Genomic DNA, 26,126 nt, shown 5'->3' with positions numbered 1-26,126 from the left:
TGCGTTGTGTAATAAATAATTGGACTGTGAAGTCAACCTGTAAATTAAAGACTTATGTATTTTGGGGTTTTGCTTATACCTAAGCACTCGCCCACATGTTTATAACTTTCTATGTTTAGAAAGTCACTTATTTTAATGAATGCAATATTTTATCAAAACGTATCATATAGAGGTCAAAACCTCACTGTGGAATCAATGATTAACGTGCTGCGTCAATAGCGATTTTGACGGGTCGTTACAGTTGGTATCCGAGCTTGAGGTCATAGGGAACCAGAAATTACATTATTGTGTTTAACTGATAATTGTTAGGATGCATTAGTGAGTCTGGACTATGACCATATCTGTTTTTCCTGATTTTTGCTTATTATTTGGTCAAAAACATTATATGTGATATATTTATATGCTAACATAATTGTTGTTTCAATTATGTGATAGATGACTTCCTCTAATCCTATCATTTTGTACGACTCGGAATCGGACACTGAATCTATTCTATCCACAACTGAAAAGGGCGTTCCAATACCTATTAAAAAAGAAATTGTGTTAGCCGGGGAATCTCAACTCCCGGTAAACCCAGAGGAGGTTCCAGTTCCACCCAGCTTTAGTTTTCCGGAGCCACAGTATCGTTGGCATGGACCCATGATCCCTGGAGTAAACGAGGATCGTCCATTTCTAAACAAATATGGACATTGGTCCAGATATACCGCCGACGGGCGGGTTGTGCCAATTACGCCTGGCAGATTTCGGTTCATGACCACCGGTACATATTCTTGCAGTTCATCATCATATTCTCCTACACATGACTCAGACAGTTCGTCATCAGACGAGATCAGTAAGGAGGAGGATTTCGCTAATGATATAAAAGAGATCACTAAGGAGAAATTCCAACTTGCTATAGATAATAAAAACAACCACAATAATAAAATGTTCTTAGTTATTAAAAAAGAACAGGACCATTCGATCCGTAACCACCCTTATTGTATTAAACCCACTGAGGCAACGGGTACCTCAAAACCCCAACTAAAAATAAAATACACTGCCAGAATGTCTGTCGGACCATGTGCACACAAACAATTGGCAGAGAGAACCAAATGGGAAGAAGTTTCTGATAGTTCTGAATGAACGACCTCGCAACCATAAATCTTCCATGCGCTATTTTATTGCTTATGTGTGCTACTCTATCTTGTTATGTAAAATAAGCATATGTAAAATATCAGTATTGTATGGTATTGTATTATTTTGGTTTATTAATAATAAATGCATGGAATGATTATTTGTATTATTACTACTTCTTATTATTATTATTACATAATAATGTAGTAACTCGCTATAATTTTTCATAGTGGAATATTATTAGGATTTTAGTAGTTAATTCCTGGTACTAGCTATTATGTATGAACTTAACGGGTAGGTAATACCCTAGAAATAATTATAAAATGCTAATAAGAAGAAAAGACTTTTATAATAATCGGTTCATATTATTAATATGCTACGATTAACTATTGACAACTCATTTTACCTATAATATTCTATATGATTAAATTATATCTGTTGTGTTTATTGAAGAAACATGTCTCAAATGTCGGATGCTGAGTTTGAGCAACTAGTCGAGAAACGTGTGAATGAAAGAATTGCTGCAACCGAAGCAGCAAAAGCAACAGCCGAAGCAGCAGCCAAAGCAGCAGCCGTAAACACAAACTCACGAAACGGATGCTCATACAAAACTTTTCAAGGATGCAAACCACAGACGTTTAGTGGAACCGAGGGACCAGTCGGTCTAACCCGATGGTTTGAAAAGATGGAGTCCGTTTTCAAAATCAGTAATTGTGCGAACGGAGACAAGTCAAAGTATGCTTCGTGTACGTTGCAAGACGGTGCACTTACTTGGTGGAACAATTATGCTAAAGCGGAAGGAATAGATACGGCATATGATATCTCTTGGGAAGAACTGAAAAAGATGCTAATCGAGGAGTACTGTCCTCGAAACGAGATCAGAAAAATGGAATCTGAGTTACGTAATCTGAAGGTTATCGGCGCGAATCTCAATAACTATGAAAAGCGTTTCATGAAACTAGCCTTGTTGTGTCCCGAATTGGTGCCAAATGAGAAACGAAAGATAGAAATGTATATTGACGGTTTATCGATCAATATCAAAGGAAATGTTACATCATCCAAACCGAATACGATGCAGGAAGCCATGACAATGGCACACCAACTCATTGACCAGATCACAGAGAGTTCGATTAAGGCACCAATTACCGAAGTCAAGACAACTGAAGGAAAGAGGAAATGGGAAGACTATAAGGGCAAAAGTACTCACCTGAAGAAACAAGAAACTTTTAAAGGTAAACAAGATGGGGCAACTGCAAGTCCAAACTATAAGGGACCCCATCCGTTCTGCAAAAGATGTTACACACATCATGCAGGTTATTGCCAAGTGGTCTGTGATAAGTGCAACAAGAAAGGACATGTGGCGAAAGATTGTTATGCCACCGTTTCTGAAGTAAAGACAAAACTGACCGATGTCAAGAAATGTTTTGGATGCGAGAAGTCTGGTCACTTTATAAATCAATGCCCTGATAAGGAGAAGAACAAAGAACCCGCACGTGGGAGGGCATTTAATGTTAGTGCCAGTAAAGCACGTGAGGATCCTAATCTTGTCACGGGTACGTTTACCGTTAATAATCAACTAGCTTCTATTATGTTTGATACGGGTGCAGATAGAAGTTATATGTGTAAAGACTTTAGTTCTAAACTAAAATGTGCATCATTACCTCTAGACAATAAATATACTATAGAATTAGCTAATGGTAAACTGATAAAAGCCGATAAAATTTGCCATGGTTGCGAAATGAATCTCGCTGGTGAAACCTTCAAAATCGATTTGATACCCGTAGAATTAGGAAGTTTTGACGTAATCGTTGGCATGGACTGGATGTCCAAAACAAGAGCGGAAGTTGTTTGCGCTGAGAAAGCAATCCGCATCCCTCGTAAGGATGAAACGTCATTAATGATTTATGGGGAGAAGAGCAACTCAAAGCTGAACTTTATCAGCTGTATGAAGGCCCAGAAACTTATAAGAAAAGGTTGTTATGCTATTTTGGCACACGTAAAGAAGATCGATACTGAAGAAAGAAGCATTAATGACATGCCGGTTGTAAGAGAATATCCCGGAGTATTTCCAGAAGAATTACCGGGGCTACCTCCACACAGATGTGTAGAATTCCAGATTGATCTCATACCAGGAGCTGCACCTGTAGCCCGATCTCCATATAGACTTGCACCTTCAGAAATGCAAGAATTACAAGACCAGTTGCAAGAATTATCAGACCGTGGATTTATTCGTCCTAGTTTTTCACCTTGGGGTGCTCCTATTCTGTTCGTCAAGAAGAAGGATGGATCTATGAGAATGTGCATAGATTACCGAGAATTAAACAAATTAACGATCAAGAATCGGTACCCATTACCGAGGATTGATGATTTGTTTGATCAATTGCAAGGATCAAGTGTTTATTCTAAGATTGATCTACGCTCCGGATATCATCAACTGAGAGTGAAGGAAGAAGATGTTCCTAAAACCGCGTTCAGAACCCGTTATGGTCACTATGAGTTTCTAGTCATGCCTTTTGGATTAACTAATGCTCCAGCAGTATTCATGGATCTAATGAATCGCATCTGTAGACCGTATTTAGACAAATTTGTCATTGTTTTTATCGACGACATATTGATTTACTCGAAGAACAATGAAGAACATGAGCAACACTTAAGACTGGTACTGGAGATACTCAAGAAAGAAGAATTGTACGCAAAATTTTCGAAGTGTGATTTCTGGTTACAAGAAGTACAATTTTTGGGCCATGTTGTCAGTAAACATGGAATTAAAGTTGACCCCGCCAAGATCGAAGCCATTAGTAAATGGGAAACACCGAAGACTCCAACACAAATTCGCCAATTCTTAGGTCTTGCTGGTTACTACCGAAGATTCATTCAAGATTTCTCTAGAATCGCCAAACCCTTAACTGCATTGACTCAAAAGGGAAAGAAGTATGATTGGTCCACGGAACAGGAATCCTCATTCCAGTTATTAAAGAAGAAGTTAACGTCTGCACCCATTTTGTCATTACCGGAAGGAATCCTATTGTGATGCTTTACGCCAAGGTTTAGGATGTGTATTAATGCAACGCACAAAATTTATCGCATATGCCTCACGACAACTAAAAATTCATGAAAAGAACTATACGACGCACGATTTGGAACTTGGAGCAGTAGTTTTTGCACTCAAAATATGGAGACACTATCTATATGGCACCAAGTGTACTGTGTACACTGACCATAAGAGTCTTCAGCATATTTTTGATCAAAAACAACTCAATATGAGGCAACGTCGCTGGGTAGAGTTGTTAAACGATTACGATTGTGAAATCCGTTACCACCCCGGAAAAGCTAATGTTGTAGCTGATGCCCTAAGTCGAAAAGAAAGAGTAAAACCTCTTAGGGTCCGAGCTTTGAATATTACAATTCGTACTGATCTCACAAAGCAAATTCAAGCAGCACAGTTAGAAGCTTTAAAAGAAGAAAACGAAAAAGGTGAAATGAGCAAAGGGTTAGAAAAACAACTTGAAGTAAAAGCCGATGGAACCCTGTATTTTGCTGGTAGGATATGGGTACCAAGACATGGTAACCTAAGGCAACTAGTACTAGATGAAGCACACAAAACGAGGTACTCAATTCACCCAGGAAATGGGAAAATGTACCACGATCTCAAGAAGTTCTATTGGTGGCCTAATATGAAGACAGAAATTGCTACTTATGTAAGCAAATGTTTGACGTGTGCAAAGGTTAAAGCTGAACACCAAAAGCCGTCAGGATTACTGCAACAACTAGAAATTCCACAGTGGAAATGGGAAAGAATAACCATGGATTTCATTACGAAATTGCCAAGGACTGCAAGTAGTCATGATACTATTTGGGTGATAGTTGATCGTCTAACTAAATCAGCTCACTTTCTACCAATAAAGGAGACAGACAGTATGGAGAAATTAGCACGCCTATATTTGAAGGAAGTAGTTTCCAGGCATGGTGTACCCATCTCTATCATATCTGATCGCGACACCCGATTCACATCACGTTTCTGGCAGTCATTACTAAAAGCATTGGGAACTCGATTAGATATGAGCACCGCTTATCACCCACAGACAGATGGTCAAAGTGAAAGAACAATACAAACATTGGAAGACATGTTACGGGCATGCGTGATTGACTTTGGAACCAGTTGGGATCGACACTTACCGTTGGCAAAATTTTCATACAATAACAGCTATCATACGAGCATCAACGCAGCGCCATTTGAAGCACTTTACGGTAGAAAGTGCAGATCCCCCATCTGTTGGAGTGAAGTAGGAGAAAGACAACTTACTGGACCAGAAATTATTCATGAAACCACCGAAAAGATCATTCAAATACAACAGCGATTAAAAACGGCCATGAGTCGCCAAAAGAGTTATGCTGATGTAAGAAGAAAACCGCTAGAATTTCAAGTGGGCGACAAAGTCATGTTGAAAGTGTCACCCTGGAAAGGCGTTGTACGATTCGGTAAACGAGGAAAGCTAAGTCCTAGGTACGTAGGACCCTTTGAAATCACCGAAAGAATTGGAACAATTGCTTATCGATTAAAGCTACCGCAAGAACTTAGTAGTGTTCACAACACATTTCACGTGTCAAATTTGAAGAAATGTTTAGCTGAAGAGGATGTCGTAATTCCTCTTGACGAAATACGAATCAATGATAAACTCCATTTTATCGAAGAACCTGTTGAAATCATGGACCGTGAGGTCAAACAATTAAAACAAAGCAAAATACCGATAGTTAGGGTTCGTTGGAACGCAAGACGAGGGCCCGAGTTTACTTGGGAACGTGAAGATCAGATGAAGCAAAAGTATCCACATTTGTTCACTGATATCGCTCATGAAACAGGTACTACTCAAAATTTCGGGACGAAATTTTCTTTAACGGGGAGGTACTGTGATGACCCGAAAATTTTTGACTTATTTAAACCAATTCTCTATACGATTTATTATTTTAACATGTTAAACAAAGTCTGTTAGATTGAGTCTCAAAATTTTAGAACTGTTACATATATACAATTACCTTTGACTACTCTCGACGATTCATGAACAATTATATGTATGTATATATATATATGTACAAGTAAAAACGACTTTCCTACAGTAAAAATTACTTTGCTACAGTAAAACACAATTTGCTACAGTAAAACACTATTTGCTACAGTGAAACCGTATTTTGCTACAGCGCTACAGTGAAAACGAGTTTGCTACAGTGATTTGCTACAGTAAAACACTATTTGCTACAGTAAAACACTATTTGCTACAGTGACACTATTTGCTACAGTGACACTATTTGATGTCGACGAACTAGCAAACAAAAACGGAAAAGGCGGCCATGCGATCGCATGGCAAAAACACTGAAAACTCATGCGATCGCATGAGCTACAGTAAATCGAAAAGTATTATAAATACGCCAGATTCCTGCACGAACTCTTCACACTTAAATTTCTTTAATCAATTTTTATATTTATAATTATAATTATAATTTTAATTTAAGTTTAATAATAATAAAGTATATTCGAGGGTGTTTTAATTCGGGTTTCAAACCGCTTTAAGCTAAGGAAATATTGGGTATTGTTCGGGGTATTGTTCTTGAATCCAAGGCCAACCATACAGTCGTCTACCATCATTACGTCTACGCAATTTGCCTATAATATTGAATCGCAATATTGAACTGTGAGTTATAGTCTCCCTTTTTAAATACTTTAAATATTTTTGGGCTGAGAATACATGCAATTTATTTTAAACGCGATAAGACACAAGTACATACTAAATTCTACACTGAGTTAAACCGAAAATCCCTTAGCTTTGGTAACTAGTAGCTGCCAGTACATAGGATATGGACTAGTGGGCGCGAATAATTGTATATGGATCCATAGGGCTTGACATCCCCGTCCGAGCTAGAGCGCTAGCCTTTTAACGGACGTATGTTATTTGAGTTTAAGACACGTTGGTTTGCGTGTATTAAAACGAATGGGGTAATTATCACTATAGCGTTAAGTTTAGTTACCAGGGTGCTCTGTTACGTAGAATCTATTGATAAACTTTTGATGAAATCTTGTGGTCTATCTTTATATATGTTTATGACTCGAGCAATTAAACCTATAACTCACCAACATTCGTGTTGACTTTTTAGCATGTTTTATTCTCAGGTCCTTAGAATGCTTCCGCTGTGATGTGCTTGTTGCCTGCATGGAGTCTCTCATGCTTTGTACAAAGTTTATTGCATTCAAAATAAAACTGCGTTGTGTAATAAATAATTGGACTGTGAAGTCAACCTGTAAATTAAAGACTTATGTATTTTGGGGTTTTGCTTATACCTAAGCACTCGCCCACATGTTTATAACTTTCTATGTTTAGAAAGTCACTTATTTTAATGAATGCAATATTTTATCAAAACGTATCATATAGAGGTCAAAACCTCACTGTGGAATCAATGATTAACGTGCTGCGTCAATAGCGATTTTGACGGGTCGTTACAGTCTGTAACATTGAATCTTAAAACTTTTGAACTGTTTCATGTATTCATTCACCCTTTGAATATTCCCGACGATTCACGAGCAATTATTTGTAATTAGATATGTAAATATGTATATATATGTGTGTCTAATAAATTGAGAAATGTAAACAAAACTTTGAATGATTTGGTTTATATGAAAGTAAATTATTAAGTAACGAAATCTATTATTAGGATTAGGATTTGGAAACCATAACAAAGTATTAAACATATAACATTATGCTTAGTTGACCCAGATAATATCCTTGTAATAGAACATATTAATATGTATATATATATACACAGAATATAATGTATCTATGTATAAAAGATTTTCTAAATATGACTACGAATATATGTATATTCTAATATATTAAGATATATAAATATTTAATATTAAATGTATGTTATTATTAAATATTACATAATTAATGAATTATAATATTAATATATTTAATTACAAATTTAGATAAATATTATATTACTATTAGTAATTTCATTATTACTACTAATGTTAAGATTAATATTTGTGTTATTAATATTAGTATTTATAATATAAATATACAAATATGATAATTAATATATACAAATTGTTATACAATTATTATTAGTATTATAATTAGTATTATCATTAATAATATTACTACTATAGCTATTATTATTATTATCATTAACAATAATAATATTATTATTATTATTACCATTATAGTATTATGAGTTTTATTATTATTATTTGTAATATTAAGTGTATTATTAAAATAGTGTAATTATTATGTATTAAGAACCATTATTATTATTCTTAAATTTATTAATTATTTTATCATTGAAAAATACAGTATTTCTATTATTATTATTATTGGTATATTTATTTTATTAACAATGTTATTAATTATTAATATATATTAATTATTAATATGAATTAAATATATAAAATCTGTATATATATCGACATCCTCTTTAATTATTTTATATTTTTTTTTTCTTCTGTTCTTCCTCCGTGACTAACTGTCGAGCCATAAGTCCTCTTATATCAATCACATCCAATTATGAAAATATTAATCGTACAGATATCAGTCTTACACTGCCTTCTTTGCTTCTTTTTTTTAACAGATATATTTTTTTTTTAAAACAGCTCGATGAACTATGTATATATAGCTTTTTGGTGAAAACGCGAATTCAAACAAATTTTAAAAATCAAAAATAGCAGTTAAGTTAGGATTCATTTGGTTGAAATTGCTGTAAAGTTTCAGGTCACAATTCGAAGTATTGATTTCGAATTTTCGAGTCAAAAATTTTGAAATAAAAAGTCAAACTGTGTTCTTGGATGAAATTCGCGTTCGTGTTGCTGTTTCCGATCAAATTGATGATTGAAAAAGTTTCGTGGAGTGATTTAAAACACATTTTGTGTTGAAAACTTTATCTCAAACGTTCTCGAAATCATAATCGCTAATTTTTTTTTTTTTTTTTTAAAACGTGACCCAGCATCTGTATAAGTTTAGGTATATATTCATTTTTATTTATTTATCATGTCTGTTTAATTGAAATTACAATTTCAATTTGTTTATGTTAAACATCCGAAATTCAAAACTTGAAATCAAAGCTTATTTTTTTTTTACTTTTCGCGATGCAGCAGCAGCAAACTTTCTTATTTATTTTTTTTATTTTAATTTTTTTCATTTAATCACAAATAAGTGTTCTGTGTTGGATTTTAAATATTGTATTTGATGAAAATATTTGTTGTCAGAGAGGGATTGATCCCTGAGTTCGTTTGGGTTTTGATTTAAGTGAAGAAGATGAATAAATGGGGAGACGGAATAAACGGGTTATATAGTTTAGGATGGAGGTTTAAAACAGAAATGTAGCAGTAGCGTAATGGTTATGTATGGGTTCGGGTTTTCGAGAGGTCTTAGGTTCGATCCCTGCAGGAGGCAGTTTTTTTTTTTAAAAGCTTAATTGAGGTAGTTTCCAAGTCTAAAATTATTATTATTATTATTATTATTATTATTATTATTATTATTATTATTATTATTATTATTATTATTATTATTATTAGTGTTGTTATTATTGTTATTATTAGTGTTATAAAGATTATTATTAATATCACTTGCATAAGTATTAAAATTATTACCATTATTATTATTATTACTAATACAAGTAATAAATAAAATTTATTATTAATACGATTAAAATTACAATGATGATATATATTGTTATTACTAAAATTAATATCATTACTAATATGTGTGTTATTATTATTAACATGTATAGGATTATTATTATTATTATTAACAATATCATTCTTATTATTAGTATTATCATTATTAATAAAGTTATTATTATTAGTAACTCATTAATATAAAAACTATCATTTTTAACAAATAAATATTTTTATACAAAATATATTTAGTACATATACTATAATGATATTAATATCTCATATAACTACATATCAACATTATATAGATAAATATATATTTTTATCATGCATAAACCCTAAAATAAATTGTTATATTAGCTATATAAAATATATAAACTAAATATATTAAATTTATCTATATAACATATGAGATAACAAGTATATTAATAATAATAATATATATAAACTTGTTCGATTACGATTATATGTTTTAATATATATACGAATGATATAGGTTCGTGAATCTGAGGCCAACCCTGCATCGTTCAATATAGTCATATGTATTTTTACTACAAAATACATTTGGTGAGTTTCATTTGCTCCCTTTTTAAATGCTATTGCAATATATATTTTTGGGACTGAGAATACATGCGCTGCTTTTATAAATGCTTTACGAAATAGACACAAGTGATCGAAACTACATTCTATGATTGGATTATTAAACCGAATATGCCCCTTTTTATTAAGTCTGGTAATCTAAGAATTGGGGAACAGACACCCTAATTGACGCGAATCCTAAAGATAGATCTATTGGGCCTAACAAACCCCATCCAAAGTACCGGATGCTTTAGTACTTCGAAATTTATATCATATCCAAAGGGTGTCCCGGAATGATGGGGATATTCTTATATATGCATCTTGTTAATGTCGGTTACCAGGTGTTCACCATATGAATGAATTTTATCTCTATGTATGGGATGTATATTGAAATATGAAATCTTGTGGTCTATTAAAATGATGGAAATGATTATTTATGTTAAACTAATGAACTCACCAACCTTTTGGTTGACACTTTAAAGCATGTTTATTCTCAGGTATGAAAGAAATCTTCTGTTGTGCATTTACTCATTTTAAAGATATTACTTGGAGTCATTCATGGCATATTTCAAAAGACGTTGTATTCGAGTCGTTGAGTTCATCAAGATTATTATTAAGTCAATTATAGTTAGATATATTATGAAATGGTATGCATGCCGTCAATTTTTGATGTAATGAAAGATTGTCTTTTCAAAAACGAATGAAATGTTTGTAAAATGTATCATATAGAGGTCAAGTACCTCGCGATGTAATCAACTGTTGTGAATCGTTTATAATCGATATGGACTTCGTCCGGATGGATTAGGACGGGGCGTTTCAAAAAGCAAGCTAGAATGATTGCATAAGTATTTGGTTAGGTTTGACTAAAAGTCAAACTTGGTCAAAGTCAAAGTCAACAGGGTCGGGTCGGGTATCCGACAATTTTTCCATGATGAGAAATTATATATGAGCATGTTAGCCAAATTTCATGTTAATCGGAGTTGCGATTAAGCGGGAAAGAATTTGTGAAAAACAAAACACGAAGTAAAATTGGCCTGGGGGAAATGCGCGGTGCACATTGGAGTGCGCGGCGCGCATTATAGCGTGGAATCAGGTCAGACACCATTACAGGGGCTAAACATCTGTGCCTTCACATTTGCGCGACGCGCTAAAGGTTGCGCGGCGCGCTTTACTGGAAAAAGTGTTATTTGCTGCATTTTTGTTAAGTCTCGAACCAAACTTCAATCTAACATAACTCATGAACCGAAAACATTCAAAACGCATGCCATACATCGTTGGAAAGGTAATTAACGAGGAATACAACTAAACACATTTCATCAACCAAAATCATCATTTACAATAATCAAATCCAAGTTGAAAGTTCATTAAATGTTCACCATTAATGCTTTCAAGTTCATAAATGCACTTTGATGATTCGGGAATTAAATGCACACATGCCGTTTCGTAGGTAATTATGCATACAATACAACTAAACACTTACAAATAACATTGCAAAGCATTCAATGCATCAAAAGTTCATTTTACTTATATCAAACCCTAACTCAAAATCACAAATTTAGCAATTAAGTTTATGGACTCTTTCTAAGTTAACTTACACATCAAATTAAAGCTAGTGATGCTAGTAACACATTTAATACATGTACTTTTAACATCTAACAACATTTAAGCAACCAAAACTCAAGATCAAACACACCCATTTGTCAAGTTCATGCTAGTTACTCAAAACAACAAGATCGAGCATATAAATCACATATTCATATTAGACTTGAGCCATGGACACTAATTAACACACTTTTAAGTTTTAAAGGTCAAGAACAAGGAATTTAGTGTTTTTAGAAAGTTACCCAAACGAGATGAAGTTGGTATGGATTCGAAGAGGAAGATGCAAGGATTCCAAATATGTAATTTGTTTGAGTTGATGCTTGCTAGATCTTGAATAGATGATGAATCTTTGTTTGAGAGTTGAGAGGATTTGGAAGTATCAAAAGAAGAAAGAGGAGGTGAATGAGTGAGTGGAGGAGAAAGAGTTTGACTAGTTGACCTAGTCACCAGTTTGACCCTTTGGCGACTTTAGTCCCTCGAGTTTAAAAGCGGGTGCGTGAATTACCTAAACGAAATATTTTAAAAACGCGTATTAACGGAAGATGTTATAATTATTTAACGGAGTTTAAAATAATTAAACGGAAAGTAAACGAAAAAATACGGGATGTTACATCTGGTGGGACGGAACCACCTCCATTTAGCTTAGTGATTATCGCCCTTTTGGGTGTTCGTGAGGTCTCGAGTTCATCTCTCTCTCTTAGGGATTTCATAATGCAATTTGCTTTCCAGGTGGTTATGGAATCCTCTAGAGGCATTGTTGTCTAAACCTATCATATGGCAGTTGTTCAGGAGGTATCGCTGTCTGAGCATTTTCAATAACATATGTCAAGGGGGGCGCTTGCCAAGAGTGACTACACGGAGAGTCTGTCCTATGACAGTTGTTCGATGAAACATCTTTGACACGTGAAATAAATATGATCTGATGATGGGAACTCTTTTAGCGATTATGTCAGTGATTCCAATCTCTCTGTTAAAAAAACTTATGGTGGGACGGAGTTATCTATACATTATATAAAGCGTGTGACAATAATCCTATGTGTCAACTCCAGATTAATTCTTGCCACGTGTCAACTCCTCATTTATTCCTGCAACGTGCCAGTCTATCCGTTATTTCCATATATCAATCGAATTAATTAGATTTCCTAATATAAGAACTTTTCTAATGACAACCCTAAGGGTTGTCATTAAGAAATTTAGACATGTTTTAATAACTTGTACATTTAAGAAATTCAACAAAATTCTAGATATAACTTCCTTCAACTACCTTAATCTTCAACTAGCTTAATGTACAATTGATATTTGCATATTTTTCTTCTTAATACAACACTTAGGTTGTCATTAGAAAACTAATATAATATTAATATTATATATTATATTATTATTATTATTATAAAGTTGTTTTAAACAAAATATTAATTTAATATAAAGATTCATTGATAATATTTATTCATATAAATTGTCATATATTGAAAATCATTTAAAACATTTTTTTTACTGTAATAAAACTTATAAAATATATTTCTTTATTAATTAATATTATAGTTCTAATATTATTTATGAATGATATTTTATATAATATAAAACTAATTTACAGGTTCTGCATAAATTTAAAAAATTACGTTAATATAATATTTATAGACATGTGTAGGGTAGGAGATCGCCGAGATTGAACAAAATCGGGTATCGGCGATCACGTGTCGTGTTGCATCTAATGTCCTCATGTTGCAATGTCCTCGTGTTTTTCGTGTTTATGGTTGTATGTACGTTTTAATTGTGCGGTTGTAGGTTGACTCGTGTCTTGTCTAGCTCCTTGCTAGTTTTTATCTCGTGTACTTTTTATATTTTTAATAATATTTACTTGCCTTTAAAAAAAATATATATATTAATGTTATTGACTAATAAATTAACAAATGTCTTGCAACACAAAACTAGTTATCAATATAGGGAGTAAAAATTTTAGCCCAAGAAAACTCCGTGTTTAAAATCTTGTGATAAAAAGAAGCCCTCCCAAGTCCGACTTTCTTTGCAGCATCCCTACTATTCGGCGTTCTTTTTTTTTTTTCTTTCCACCCAAACAAACGCAAAGATGAATTTTAGGTTTTCACACAAGTTACCGTTGTTTGCTCTTAGCAAAACCTTCAATTATGAACGAATCCGTTCAAGTTTCTTGTTTCGTAAACTGCTTACTACCACTAAGCAACCTCCAGCTTCCATTAATGGCAACACCAATAGCAACAGCAACTCTAAAGGTATAACTAATTTTGCTTCCTGTTTGTTAACTGTATCTTACATATATATACTGTTGTATGTATGTATTGTTTTAGGTAATCCTTTTGTGGTTCCCGGTGCAACTGCGGCAACTATACTTATGCTTGGAGCTTTACATGCTAGACGTATGTATAATGACAAAATAGTATGTAATCTCACTCAATAATTTAATTAATTTATAATTATATAAATGTATTTTGTGTGGATATGAATTGCATGATTGTGAATGTCATATTGTTAATTGTAATTGTAAATTTGTTAATTTGTTAATTTGAAGAATAAGTGATGATTGAAATTTGGGAATTTATAATTTACAAATGTGGAGGTTGTGAAACTGTTTATGAATGTTTGTATCTATTTGTTGATATGCAGATTGAAGAGGCTAGAGAAAATGGAATTGAACTCGAGCTCCAACCAGATGTCAAAGTATTAATTAACTTTATGTTGTTTTTGAACTGTATAATAATGATTAATATTGTGGCTCTCACTTACATTATTCGTTAACTGTAGGCTAAGTTTCTGAATATATTACCTTTGCGTTCCATTTCAAGGTTTTGGGGATCTTTGTCCAGCACGGTTAGTGAGGATTTCGTTATGTTATTATTATAAATGTTGGATAATAATACAATCAATTTTCACAAACAGTTATCAATACTTTTTTTACGTGTTCTATTAAATTGAGATGTTTTCAACAATTAAAAATTGTATTCGTTTAAATTGGCATGTGAGAACAATGCATTTAGGATGCTTTCATTTTGGTCAACATCAGTTGACCTTGTTATAATCTTTTCGTTTTTCCAGGAACTTCCTGTTTGGTTACGTCCACATGCTCATAGAGCGTATGCTCGTGCATTTCATTCAAGTATGTTGTTAACTCCTTAATTTGTTGTTGTATAGAAAAAGGTTTTTTCTTAAGAACGTTAAATGGTTTTTGGATCTTGAAATTACAAGTACCAATTTATATGCTAATCTCATTTGTTTTTCATTATAGATTTGGAGGAGGTGGCCTTTCCTTTGGATCATTATGCGTCTCTAAAAGATTTTTTTGTTCGTACCCTGAAAGAAGGTTGCAGGCCAATCGATTCTGACCAACGTAGTCTGGTAACTGGTAACCTGCTGTTGTGTATCATAATCATTTACTTATGTGTTGCATATAAGGGGCAAAATGGGCAGTCTGGTCAAAACGGTCCGGATTGAAATGTCAGGTTGGATTGGATTGACCTGCAAAGACATTTTGTTCTAATTAACTTTAAAAGGCTATATGCATTACAAATAGACTCTAACTCTCTCCACCACTTTAACACGTTCCTCTTTAAGCTGTTTTTATATAAAATAAAAAAATAAATTTTTTTGCCCCGTTTGAGTTAAAAAAACAAATCATGTTGACCCATTACGGTTCATCTACTCGGCATAAACAAAAGTTGATGACTTGATAGTAATATGACTTTTGCAAATGCAGATTAGTCCTGTTGATGGTACCGTCTTAAGAGTTGGAGAGCTTAAAGAAGGTGTTATGATCGAGCAAGTAAAAGGGTTCTCCTATTCTGTATCTTCCCTTTTAGGTGCAGGTTCATTGCTCCCACTTATGGCTGCTAAAGATACACACGAAAACGATAATTTGGTAGAAAACAATCTCAAAGTTGAGAGCAAAAAATCATGGTGGAGAGTTTCATTGGCTTCACCAAAACTTAAGGAGTCGTCTTCATCACGGTATATTTATATCAAATGTGTAACAGTGATTCATAGCATTGCTCTTTTAAAAGATTGTACAATTGTTATATAATCATTTATTATTGTTATATTTGTGTTCAACAAGTTGATTCACAGTTTTATAATGATTGCAGTCCCATGAAAGGCCTTTTTTACTGTGTTATATACCTAAAGCCAGGAGACTATCATCGATTTCATTCCCCAGTTGATTGGAATGTACTTCTTCGACGGCATTTTTCAGGTAAAAATTCTTGGTTGCAGTGATGCATTTTAGTAGTGTTGCTATTTTTATACTTTAGTTTCGGTTTTTTCGTTAGTAAACAAGTTCAGTATGCATTTCGTATGACTGCTTTGATATTCTTAAAGGACTATTGCAACTATCAAACTTTAGTCGCATATCGTGAATTGCATACCATTATTTCAGAAATGCGTACTTCATTGTGCAATTTAAGAATATAAGTTATTTACATATTTGATCCAGTTTGATTTGTTTACCTATGGAGCTTACCTTTTCTTCAGGTCGCCTCTACCCTGTGAATGAGCGGGCTATCAGAACAATTAAAAATCTATATATTGAGAATGAAAGGGTAATTCTGAACTTTCTTTCACGTTTTGTTTGTTATGCTTATTGGTTGGGTTTTAGGGCTAACTGAGTCAGTTCAAAAGTTAATTGATTGTGGTGAGCCAATCTGAATATTCTTATGAATGTGTAACATTGTATTGGTGAAAGGTTCTAAATTTTAAATTCAACAGACAGAAGGAAACATATTGATTTTAGATGTTATGTTCTCCTGGTGATTGAGATCAATCAGACATACTATCTGTGTTCTGTATGATTACTTAAATCGAATAAAATTATATTTTTTGTTGCTCATATTGGATTTTATCTATTTCATTTTACTAGGTTGTACTTGAGGGTAAATGGCAAGAAGGTTATATAGCAATGGCTGCAGTAGGTGCAACCAATATTGGGTCCATTGAGCTTTCAATTGAACCTGCTTTAAAGACAAACCAACCAAGAAAGAAACTGCTCCAGTCAGATGCTCCTGAAGAACACCTTTATGAACCCCAAGGCACTGGAGTCTTACTCAAGAAAGGAGATGAGGTTAGATTTGTTCAACCCTAAAATTTCAAATATCTTAATTATTATGAAATTAGTACCTAAAAATTAGGTAATCCGTACAATTGGATTTGATAAATATTTTATATATTATATTCGTTAATTACGTAAGAAAAGGAATTGTGTTTGTGCAGGTAAGGGACATTATATATCTATGATACCATGACATCTGGCTTATTTTTCTATAGTTAAGGATTATTATGCTGCACATTTAAAAGTTAAGATTATATGTTTCAGGTAGGTGCGTTTAACATGGGATCAACTGTGGTGCTAGTTTTCCAAGCTCCTGCAACAAAGAAACATGAAGATCAAACATCATCATCAGAATTCAGGTTTTGTGTTGAAAAAGGCGATAAAATTCGAATGGGAGAAGCTTTAGGACGGTGGCATGATTTGTAGCTATTTAATTGGCTGAATTTGGTGCACGATGAAGCTACCACGTGTTAATTACTATATCTTAGAGAAGTTGAGATATCTAGGATACAACTATTTTGGAGTTATTTTGAAAAGATGAGTATGAACTATTTTGTCTTGTTAACATAGAGTGGTAATATGGGACTTATCAGTTGTGCCTTTGTTCAGTCGGGTTTTGTTACAATTTTTTTTTGAGGAAGTGAGTGTTATCTAATGAAGTGATAGGTTCAGCAACATTTTAGATAATATAAATCAATTTGAAAGATCAAAAGTTAGAATGACATTGGGTTGCTTGGTAAACCAGGTATCAGTAGTTGCTGTTCATGATGCTTTAAAAATTGTAGTATTTATTAGTCGAACTGCTAATTTGGTTTGATTACCCAAAATATATTTTATATCTCATTTTTAGGCTATAAATAGTAAACCCTTGATAAATATAAACTTGGAGCAACTTGAATTCTAGATACCATCAATAGTGTATGATTCCATCAAACGAAATGTCACATGAATTGTTCTCACATCATAACCTTACATAGTTACATGTACAAATATGATGCAGTTTTGAGATGTGTAAAAGGGTTTGACCAAATGGTAGCAGCATCACTCTGCAGTTAAATTGTAGCTATGATGCTATGGCATTTTTACACGTGTGATGACATCGTATGCTATATCTCAAATCCTTCCACGTCTTCCAAATTATCTTTACCGAATTGATAATGTATCAAGACACATAAAAAAGTTTGTGTTGTTCTTATAGAATCTGTCATTTTACATGTGTGTGTGTGTCGGTCCATATGAGGAAGTAAAACGAACAGGAGAATGGAGGAAAAATGGTAGCAAACAAGTAGACAAATTAAACCTTGAATAAAAACTGAGATTCATCAAATAAAAGGACAATAAACTGAAGTCATAAAATGTCAAACAAAAACTAAGTTGAACTCGACTTCTGGATAATCATGGATTAGCTTCATGAGCTTAAAGCAATTACATTCTCTGTGTGTGAATACTTGCTATTACCTCAAGGTCTATCTCTTCTTTGTGTTAAACTACAAAGCAAATATGCATTACATGCCCTTTTCTTCTCTATATCATAACTTTGTTCCTGAAACAAATCACAACCTCATTTTAGTATTCAATGCTGGTTTACATAATAACTTTAACTTTTACTTTAACCATTAAAGACAACACTCTGTACAAACAAATAAAAAGCTACTTTGCAAGCAATCTTCCTTAGACTTGCTAACTATAAATTCAAATTCACTACTATGTTACCATATTCATAAGTTAACAACAAATGAGAGAGTAAGAAAAAGAAGAAAATGGGAGGTTCAACAATTGAAGAATAGAGCACAAACTCCTTGTCTTTTGATACACTGTGTTACATAATTACATTGTGGTTCACTAAAAACTTCATCTGGTTAGGTTCAATATATTGGACGATAATCATCATAAATTAGACCCTAGCTTTTGAAGTTCCATTTAAAAGCTAACCAAAATCAGCCTACGTTATATCAATACATAAATAAATCTCAATTGCATTACGATTTATACATAGATAAAAACCTTAAGCAAATTGATTTGAAACCAAACAAAATCAACTAACATTGCAAAAAAAATATAAGAACTAACATTGCAAACTCACACCGTTAACCACATTTCCATACCATAACGGAAACAACTAAATTAACAATATTACGGAGTATCTGCTAACGATTCTTACTCATAACTCTACAAACTAAAAAAAAGAGATATTGAATTAAGGAGAGCACATCTACGTCTGTTTAGCGAAAGATGAATTAGAAGGAACACGCTTATTTCGAAACATCATATAACCAAGGGGCAAAACAACGCCGATCATCATAATCGCTGATCCGATCAAGTATCTAACTGGACTCGGTGGTTCAACTTCCAATAACAACGGTTTCATCTGCAATGCAATTAGATCGTAACTTCAATTTCAGTTTTACTCTAATATATTCAATAATGTCAATCGGTGTCTACATATATACAAAATATACATACAATTGTAGTTATAAAATAGATTTAAATTTATGTTAAGTTGAGAGAATTGAATCATTCATTGTGTTGATAGTTGAGTATAAACCCTAGATCTAGTTAGAGAGTGAGTTGAGAGGACTTACATGCATTAGATTAGGCATTGGTGACAGATGTAATGGTACAAGGATTCAGATGAAGCGATTTGAGATTGGGGATTATATACTCTGTAGCATTTTTTTTTTTTCCTTTTATTACTCGAAGAATAAAAGTAAACTACGGAGTACCATTTACGATATAAAATTATCATCAGATAAAATTATCACATAAATGAACCTCCAAATTAATGAACAAACACCAATAAGAAAATAAGAAATGGTCGAGCTCACTTAAAATAAAAAAAATCAAATTTTGAGCTCACAACTCTAAAACTAAAGATAAAAAAGAACTAGACTATAATACAGCAACACTACACAATAACATAAGATAACAAAACAAAAGAGAGAGGTCAATCAAAAGAGCTAATGAAAAATTAAAACCATCTACAAACCGTAAATCAGAGAATAAAGGGAACCAATCGAGAACACATCAAATGTATTTTACAAACTCCATGAATTGCTTTATTTCTGCACCTTGAACCGGTCTCTTCTTCTGAGTCTTTTTTGGCGTAGTCAAAACCCTAGATTTGTTGTAGAAGTTAATAAGAATATTCGACCTTGTTTGACTCCCATACTTCTCATCATATCATCAAACCCTTTTTGGCTCTCATACTTTCATCATTTGTTTTGTTGTTTGTTTGTGGTAGTGTAGGTTAGTTAGTAGGTTGTTTCTTTTGGTTTCATGTTTTAGTTTTTTTGTTTGCTTGGTAAGTTTTGATTGTTTGATTTGTGAGGTTTGATTAGTTGTTTAATAAAATTTTTGTTTTTTCATAGATTAGGATTCTCTCCAATAACATGATGAGTTGTGTTATTTTTATATGAGATGTGTCATTAACAAATAAATTAAATAAAATTTATAGTAATGGGTCCATTTTATTTCCTCACAATACACATAATATAACGGGTCATGATAAATATTGCCTTAAAAAAAGGGGGTCATTATAAAAATTAACTTAGGGTCTTAGTGAGGATCTTGATTCAAAAAAACATTCTAAAAGGGGCACTAACATAACTTTTAGAAGTGCAAGGACCTCGAATGAAATACTCGTAGTTTCAGCCGTTCAACAACCACCACTGAGATCGGATACACTGCTGCCACACTTGATTAACTTTGATTTACATACAGAAAAAAAAAGGAACAAAAAAAAAAAAAAAAAAACAACAGCAACAATGAGTGTTGTTCGAAAGATAGGATCAAAATCAAGATCATTATTATGCCCTAGGGTTTATGAATCCACAAATCGACGGTTCAACACTATCCCTGAGATATCTCCCCCACTTTCTCACGGAATTCATGTGATATATTGCCCTGTAAGTATATATTTTACGACTTTATATAATATATAATACTCCGTATATATTACTAATAATTACAATGCTCAAAGTTCACTGATTATGGTAACTCTTAATTGATATGAATGACATTGATATATAGGTATATGTATATATGTATAAATAATGAACGTGAATCGTCAGTTATCTATATCTATCTATATATTGTAATTATAATTTAGTTTATTTTCTGTATACGTGTAGTAATAATTGCTTTTACTTTCATTCTTTTTGTGCATGTTCTTAATAAGTCTAGGAAAAAGGAATTAGAGTTATGTATGTTGGAGTAATAAAGGTATTTACATTTACATATACTTATATATGTTCAACATGTAACTTTCATTAATGTTATTGTTTTTTGTTAAGTGACTAACTATTTTCGTGTAAGAGTGGTTTGTGCTTTGAGGTGATTCTCACACCATTTTTTGATCCTTATACACCTATAAGTTACTATTATACCCTTACTTATACTTGGAATAATAATATAAGTTCAACTCCCTAGAGTAATCTAGGGGTATAATTGTGAGTTTATGATACAAAAGTGTGTATGGATCAAAAACTGGTGTGTGAGAATCACCTCTGTTATTGTAAGGGTTTGGTTTGCACTGATTTGGCTCTGTGGAGGACAAATCAGTTAGTTGAACGCCCATTAGTTTTTTTTTTTTTTTTTTTTTTTTTTTTTTTTTTTTTTTCTGTTCTCATATATGATATTATGATAATCCGATCCAAAATGAAGTTCACTCTATTGTTAATGTAGCTATCATTTAGTCTTCAGAATATTGTGGAATCTAGAACATTAATGATAATTGAAATTGTATCCCATTTGATCCCGAAGTAAATCACGTAGCTATTTTTTGGAGATATTAATAGGTTGTTTTCTTATTGATTGATAGATAGATCTATCGAACTGTCTTAACCGTACTATATTACTGGTAGGATAGTGTTGGAATTGTGGCTAAGATATCCGAAATTATTGCATCAAGAGGTGGGAACATATTGGAAGCTGATGTATTTGTACCACAAAACAAAAATGTATTCTATTCCAGAAGGTCACTCCTCTATCTCATTACAAACATGTCTTTTTTTTTTTTTGAATTCATGTTTATAGAATTTATTAACTTTAGTTTCTAATTGAAATGCTTTCGCTATTTACTAATTCAACACGATGTTGTTTATCTAGTAAAACATGATTTTTCCAACTATTTTTGCTATCATGAACAATATTCATGTTGATAGTTATTAGTAAACATAAATTACAGTTCAGGATATTTCTTCAGATTGGGTATAAGTGATTAATGTTTGCATTCCATAACTTGAAGGTGAAACTTTTTTCCAACCTACAGTGAATTCGTCTTCGATCCTATCAAATGGCCACGTGCACAAATGGATGAGGACATTCTTAACTTATCAAATAAATTCAAGGCATACAAATCTGTTGTTCGGGTGCCGTCTGTAGATCCCAAATATAAAATTGCAGTTCTTGCTTCTAAACAGGTGTTGCTCAAGTCTTTAATATCTAAATAGTACGTATTGTTTATACTGTTGAGTACCAGAGGTGGCAATTCTTGACCCATCTTATCAGTGGGTTGATATGGGTTGAATTCTAAATCGTTATTGCTCTTCTGCAGGACCACTGTCTTGTTGATTTATTGCTTGCATGGCAAGATGGGAAACTTCCTATTGATATAAGTTGTATCATCAGGTGACGCACGGGTGTTCATTCATTCTGTTTATTAAAATGAATATGCTTATTGATAAAAAAAAAATTGTGTAAACAGTAATCATGATCGGCTTCCCAACTCCCATGTGGCTCGGTTGCTTGAAAGGCATGAAATCCCGTATCACTATCTGTCCACATCGAAAGAAAATAGTAGGGAAAATGAGATACTGCAATTGGTTCAAGATACAGACTTTTTAGTCCTTGCTAGATATATGCAGGTAACTCTAATAACTTAGTAGTTGATTTAGTTCAATTATACCATAACTACTCTTCTACCATAAAAGAATTGGAGCCGATAATGTTAAGGGGTAACTTTTCTAACGAGCATTATGTTATTGCAATCAGGTTTTATCTAAGACCTTTTTGAATAGTTATGCAAAAGATATCATCAACATTCATCATGGCTTATTACCATCCTTCAAGGGTGGGAATCCTTCTAGACAAGTTCGTCTTCTATCTCTCTCCATATCTTTAGAATGTTCAATCATACGACGCATCCAAAAATATATGAAACATAATCTTTTTTTGTACTGGTTGTGGCAGGCTTTCAATGCTGGTGTGAAATTAATTGGTGCTACAAGCCACTTTGTGACAGAGGAACTTGATTGTGGGCCAATCATTGAACAAATGGTAAGTTTTTGGTTATAACTACTTTCTTCTATCTTTCAAAACGTTTTCTTTCTGACTAAATTTTTCTACCCATTTGACCATTCAGAGATTAAATATATCCTAAAAGGATCGATCCACAAGTGTGTGGATCGAAATTACCACCTTAGGTTTTTTTGACAAAATCAATTCCAAGTTACCGAAAGATTACTTGAAGATGATAACCGTTAAGTGGCTTAAGCCTTATTTTCTGACTCCACTTGATAAGCTGAGCACCAAAATATTGAGAATTAATGCAAATTTGATTTTGATTATGACTTTACAGGTTGAAAGAGTGTCGCATAAGGACAATATGCTGAGTTTTGTTCAGAAATCAGAAAATCTTGAGAAACAATGCCTTCTGAAAGCAATAAAATCCTACTGTGAGTTGCGTGTTCTACCATACGAAGAGAATAGGACGGTTGTCTTTTGATGTAAAGGAAAATGCTAAGTTGAAAGTTTGTAAGACCTTATTTACCTCATTAATTACAATTCTTGGTTATTTGATGTTACATTTGAAACATTTTTGTATTTCAAATTTCTATATATACACATTCAGAGCTTCATAATTATATGGTTTCTGTGATATTCACACTGATGGTTCAAACTTAGTTTTATAGATCTTTTAGTGAAGAATTTTGGTATTAATAAAGCATATGGCATTAAAGTGCAGTGCACAAATTTGCTTCAAATCTCATGTCGATTCCTGGTGAATTCTTGTTTTGATCGACCCTTTATTAGGCGACTGTGCTCTGAGTTGACTCAAGTAGCATAAGTGGGGTTGGGGAATTCGACCCATAAATAAGTAAACGGGTTGATTTGGGTTATATCTAAAGTGTCAAACGAAATGGTGCAAAATTTTAGTTATAACGCAAACGGGTCAAATGAGTTGGAACATACAACTATCCAAATCATTCTATTGATTGAAGTTAGATAACATATTTTAATGATTACTTTTTGTCAAAAAAAATTACAGATTAGTTATTTATAGTCATTTTTAAAAAGTCTGCCAAACATGAACTGTTACAATAATATGACGTGATTTGGTGTAATATGGATTAGATTTAATGATTTATAAACTTCATTATTAATAACCTGACCCCATAGTGATTTTTAAAACTAATACTTGATGCAGAAAAATAACATAAAAAATAATACTTAATGCAGAAAAATGAAATTTTAAAAGGAGATATAATAAGCACTTCTTATTCACATCTTCAATTACAAGCTGAGAATTACCAAAAGGAAGATCACACCACAAATTTGAGATTATGGGGTGGCCAAATATGATGGAAATATATTTAACATCTCATCAAATTTGACCCTTTACCTTCCCCAAATCTCAAATTGATCCCTAAAGGATATTACAAATTCACCCCTGAAAGAAACATGAAATACACTTGACAACAAAAACTTTAAAATCTTCTTAAGCATAATCTTCAGAGGCTGGGAGTGGATCATATGATCCAATGAACACATCTCCATAGACCAATCCGGCTAGACCACCGCCGATAAGTGGTCCAACCCAGTAAATCCAAATCTGTGAGAAATCTCCACTAGCCACAGCTGGTCCGGTTGATCGAGCCGGGTTCATTGAACCACCGCTGAACGGGCCAGCAGCCAAGATGTTGGCTCCAACAATGAAACCAATTGCAATAGGTGCAATAGTTCCTAATGATCCCTTCTTAGGGTCAGCTGCAGTTGCGTAAACCGTGTACACTAAAGCAAATGTTATGATGATCTCAAACACGAGTCCTTGAAATGCGTTCATGCCATCAGCAACTCCATGAGTCGGAACAGCCTATCAAATTTAAAAAAAAAAAAAAAAAAAAATTAGTTACAAAAAAAATAAAATAAAATAAAATAAAACATGATTGATGAGTTGATAAAGAAAAGGAGTTATACCAAGCCACCGGTGACAAATTCGAGAAGGAAAGAAGCAGCAATTGCACCAAGCACTTGAGCGATCCAATAAAATATGCCAGTTAGGATTGTGATGTTGCCGCCAACGGCCAATCCGAAAGTGACAGCTGGATTTAAATGGCCACCTGAGATGTTGGCTGCTATTGAGACTCCAACAAATAGTGCAAAAGCATGAGCCACTGCAACAGCTACTAAACCAGCAGGGTCTAATGCTGCATCGGCCGTAAGCTTACCTGCAAAATTCAAAATACAACTCATGTTTAGTAACGAACTTATAAATTAAGGACATGTTTAGTTAACCATGTGTAGTGAAAAGAAGTCTACCAAAAGCGATAGCTGACCCGACACCAGCAAACACGAAAAGAAGTGTAGCGATGAACTCGGCTAAGTACGACTTAAGTGAGCCGACGCTAAATGAGTCACCAAAATCACCAAATGCCAACTTCACCATTTTTAGAGGTTTGTTGAATAGAACTTTTAATAGCTTAAAAAGTCAAAAGTGTTTGATGATGACTTGTTAAGAAGTTATTATGAATTGAGTTGTGAGTTGATAGTGTTTTCAACTAAGCTTTATACAGTGTCCAATTTGAAAAGTCACATATTTTCAAACATTTAATAATTGATTTTTTAATATTTTAGTTTACTTTAATCATTTGGTATAAAGTTTTATATTGGCTATATGAATTTTATGTATAGAGAATGTTTTGGAGGCACCGACCGTGGGCCCAAAGTGGTTAATTATGATCATTCATTGGCGCCATCCCACCGGCCTTTATATTTGAAATATTTTCTTGATTACGAGTGGAGACAAGAAATTATATAAATAGAATAACATATACTTAAATCAATAGTTAGTTAAAATGAAGATTAAGAAGAAATATTAAA

General features: G+C 33.1%; 3 protein-coding genes across 4 annotated transcripts; 2 read left to right on the top strand and 1 right to left on the bottom strand.

The window, feature by feature from the left end:
- The first annotated feature begins 14,016 nt into the window (after window positions 1-14,016).
- Window positions 14,017-17,749, top strand: LOC139861372 (phosphatidylserine decarboxylase proenzyme 1, mitochondrial-like). Its single transcript, XM_071849748.1, has 11 exons — window positions 14,017-14,205; window positions 14,281-14,369; window positions 14,597-14,650; window positions 14,735-14,800; window positions 15,026-15,086; window positions 15,216-15,325; window positions 15,684-15,934; window positions 16,069-16,175; window positions 16,454-16,521; window positions 16,839-17,039; window positions 17,292-17,749. Exons 1-11 carry the CDS (start codon window positions 14,043-14,045, stop codon window positions 17,451-17,453), a joined length of 1,332 nt encoding a protein of 443 aa, XP_071705849.1. The 5' UTR covers window positions 14,017-14,042; the 3' UTR covers window positions 17,454-17,749.
- A 3,012-nt stretch (window positions 17,750-20,761) lies between these two features.
- Window positions 20,762-23,751, top strand: LOC139861358 (formyltetrahydrofolate deformylase 1, mitochondrial). 2 transcript variants are annotated; one of them, XR_011763730.1, is made up of 9 exons: window positions 20,762-20,932; window positions 21,890-22,002; window positions 22,297-22,447; window positions 22,582-22,655; window positions 22,732-22,891; window positions 23,019-23,117; window positions 23,217-23,303; window positions 23,389-23,505; window positions 23,605-23,740. XR_011763730.1 is itself a non-coding variant. In XM_071849736.1 (8 exons), exons 1-8 carry the CDS (start codon window positions 20,792-20,794, stop codon window positions 23,749-23,751), a joined length of 972 nt encoding a protein of 323 aa, XP_071705837.1. In that variant the 5' UTR covers window positions 20,762-20,791. The 2 variants fall into 2 exon arrangements, 1 of the variants encoding a protein (XP_071705837.1); XM_071849736.1 differs by lacking the exon at window positions 23,389-23,505 and having other exon boundaries at window positions 23,605-23,751.
- A 767-nt stretch (window positions 23,752-24,518) lies between these two features.
- LOC139861349 (probable aquaporin TIP-type RB7-18C) lies at window positions 24,519-25,766 on the bottom strand. The gene is made up of 3 exons (XM_071849725.1): window positions 25,566-25,766; window positions 25,224-25,474; window positions 24,519-25,119 (listed from the first exon to the last, which is right to left on the bottom strand). The coding sequence occupies exons 1-3, from the start codon at window positions 25,690-25,692 to the stop codon at window positions 24,745-24,747; spliced, it is 753 nt and encodes a 250-aa protein (XP_071705826.1). The 5' UTR covers window positions 25,693-25,766; the 3' UTR covers window positions 24,519-24,744.
- Between the last annotated feature and the right edge of the window lie 360 nt (window positions 25,767-26,126).

Source organism: Rutidosis leptorrhynchoides, chromosome 1 (genome assembly GCF_046630445.1).
Source record: "Rutidosis leptorrhynchoides isolate AG116_Rl617_1_P2 chromosome 1, CSIRO_AGI_Rlap_v1, whole genome shotgun sequence".
Classification (NCBI taxonomy): Eukaryota; Viridiplantae; Streptophyta; class Magnoliopsida; order Asterales; family Asteraceae; genus Rutidosis; species Rutidosis leptorrhynchoides.
The sequence above is the reverse complement of the archived record's forward strand: the minus strand, read 5'-3'. Positions and strand labels throughout refer to the sequence as shown.

Excerpts from the sequence above, each read along its gene's own strand:
- LOC139861372 (XM_071849748.1), top strand. The coding sequence starts at position 14,043 with ATGAATTTTAGGTTTTCACACAAGTTACCGTTGTTTGCTCTTAGCAAA. Across the intron at positions 14,206-14,280 it reads TAGCAACAGCAACTCTAAAG|GTAATCCTTTTGTGGTTCCC; the intron begins GTATAACTAATT and ends GTATTGTTTTAG. Across the intron at positions 15,326-15,683 it reads ATTCTGACCAACGTAGTCTG|ATTAGTCCTGTTGATGGTAC; the intron begins GTAACTGGTAAC and ends TTGCAAATGCAG.
- LOC139861358 (XM_071849736.1), top strand. The coding sequence starts at position 20,792 with ATGAGTGTTGTTCGAAAGATAGGATCAAAATCAAGATCATTATTATGC. Across the intron at positions 23,118-23,216 it reads GTGGGAATCCTTCTAGACAA|GCTTTCAATGCTGGTGTGAA; the intron begins GTTCGTCTTCTA and ends TGGTTGTGGCAG. Across the intron at positions 23,304-23,604 it reads GGCCAATCATTGAACAAATG|GTTGAAAGAGTGTCGCATAA; the intron begins GTAAGTTTTTGG and ends ATGACTTTACAG.
- LOC139861349 (XM_071849725.1), bottom strand. The coding sequence starts at position 25,692 with ATGGTGAAGTTGGCATTTGGTGATTTTGGTGACTCATTTAGCGTCGGC. Across the intron at positions 25,475-25,565 it reads CGGGTCAGCTATCGCTTTTG|GTAAGCTTACGGCCGATGCA; the intron begins GTAGACTTCTTT and ends TGAATTTTGCAG. Across the intron at positions 25,120-25,223 it reads AATTTGTCACCGGTGGCTTG|GCTGTTCCGACTCATGGAGT; the intron begins GTATAACTCCTT and ends TAAATTTGATAG.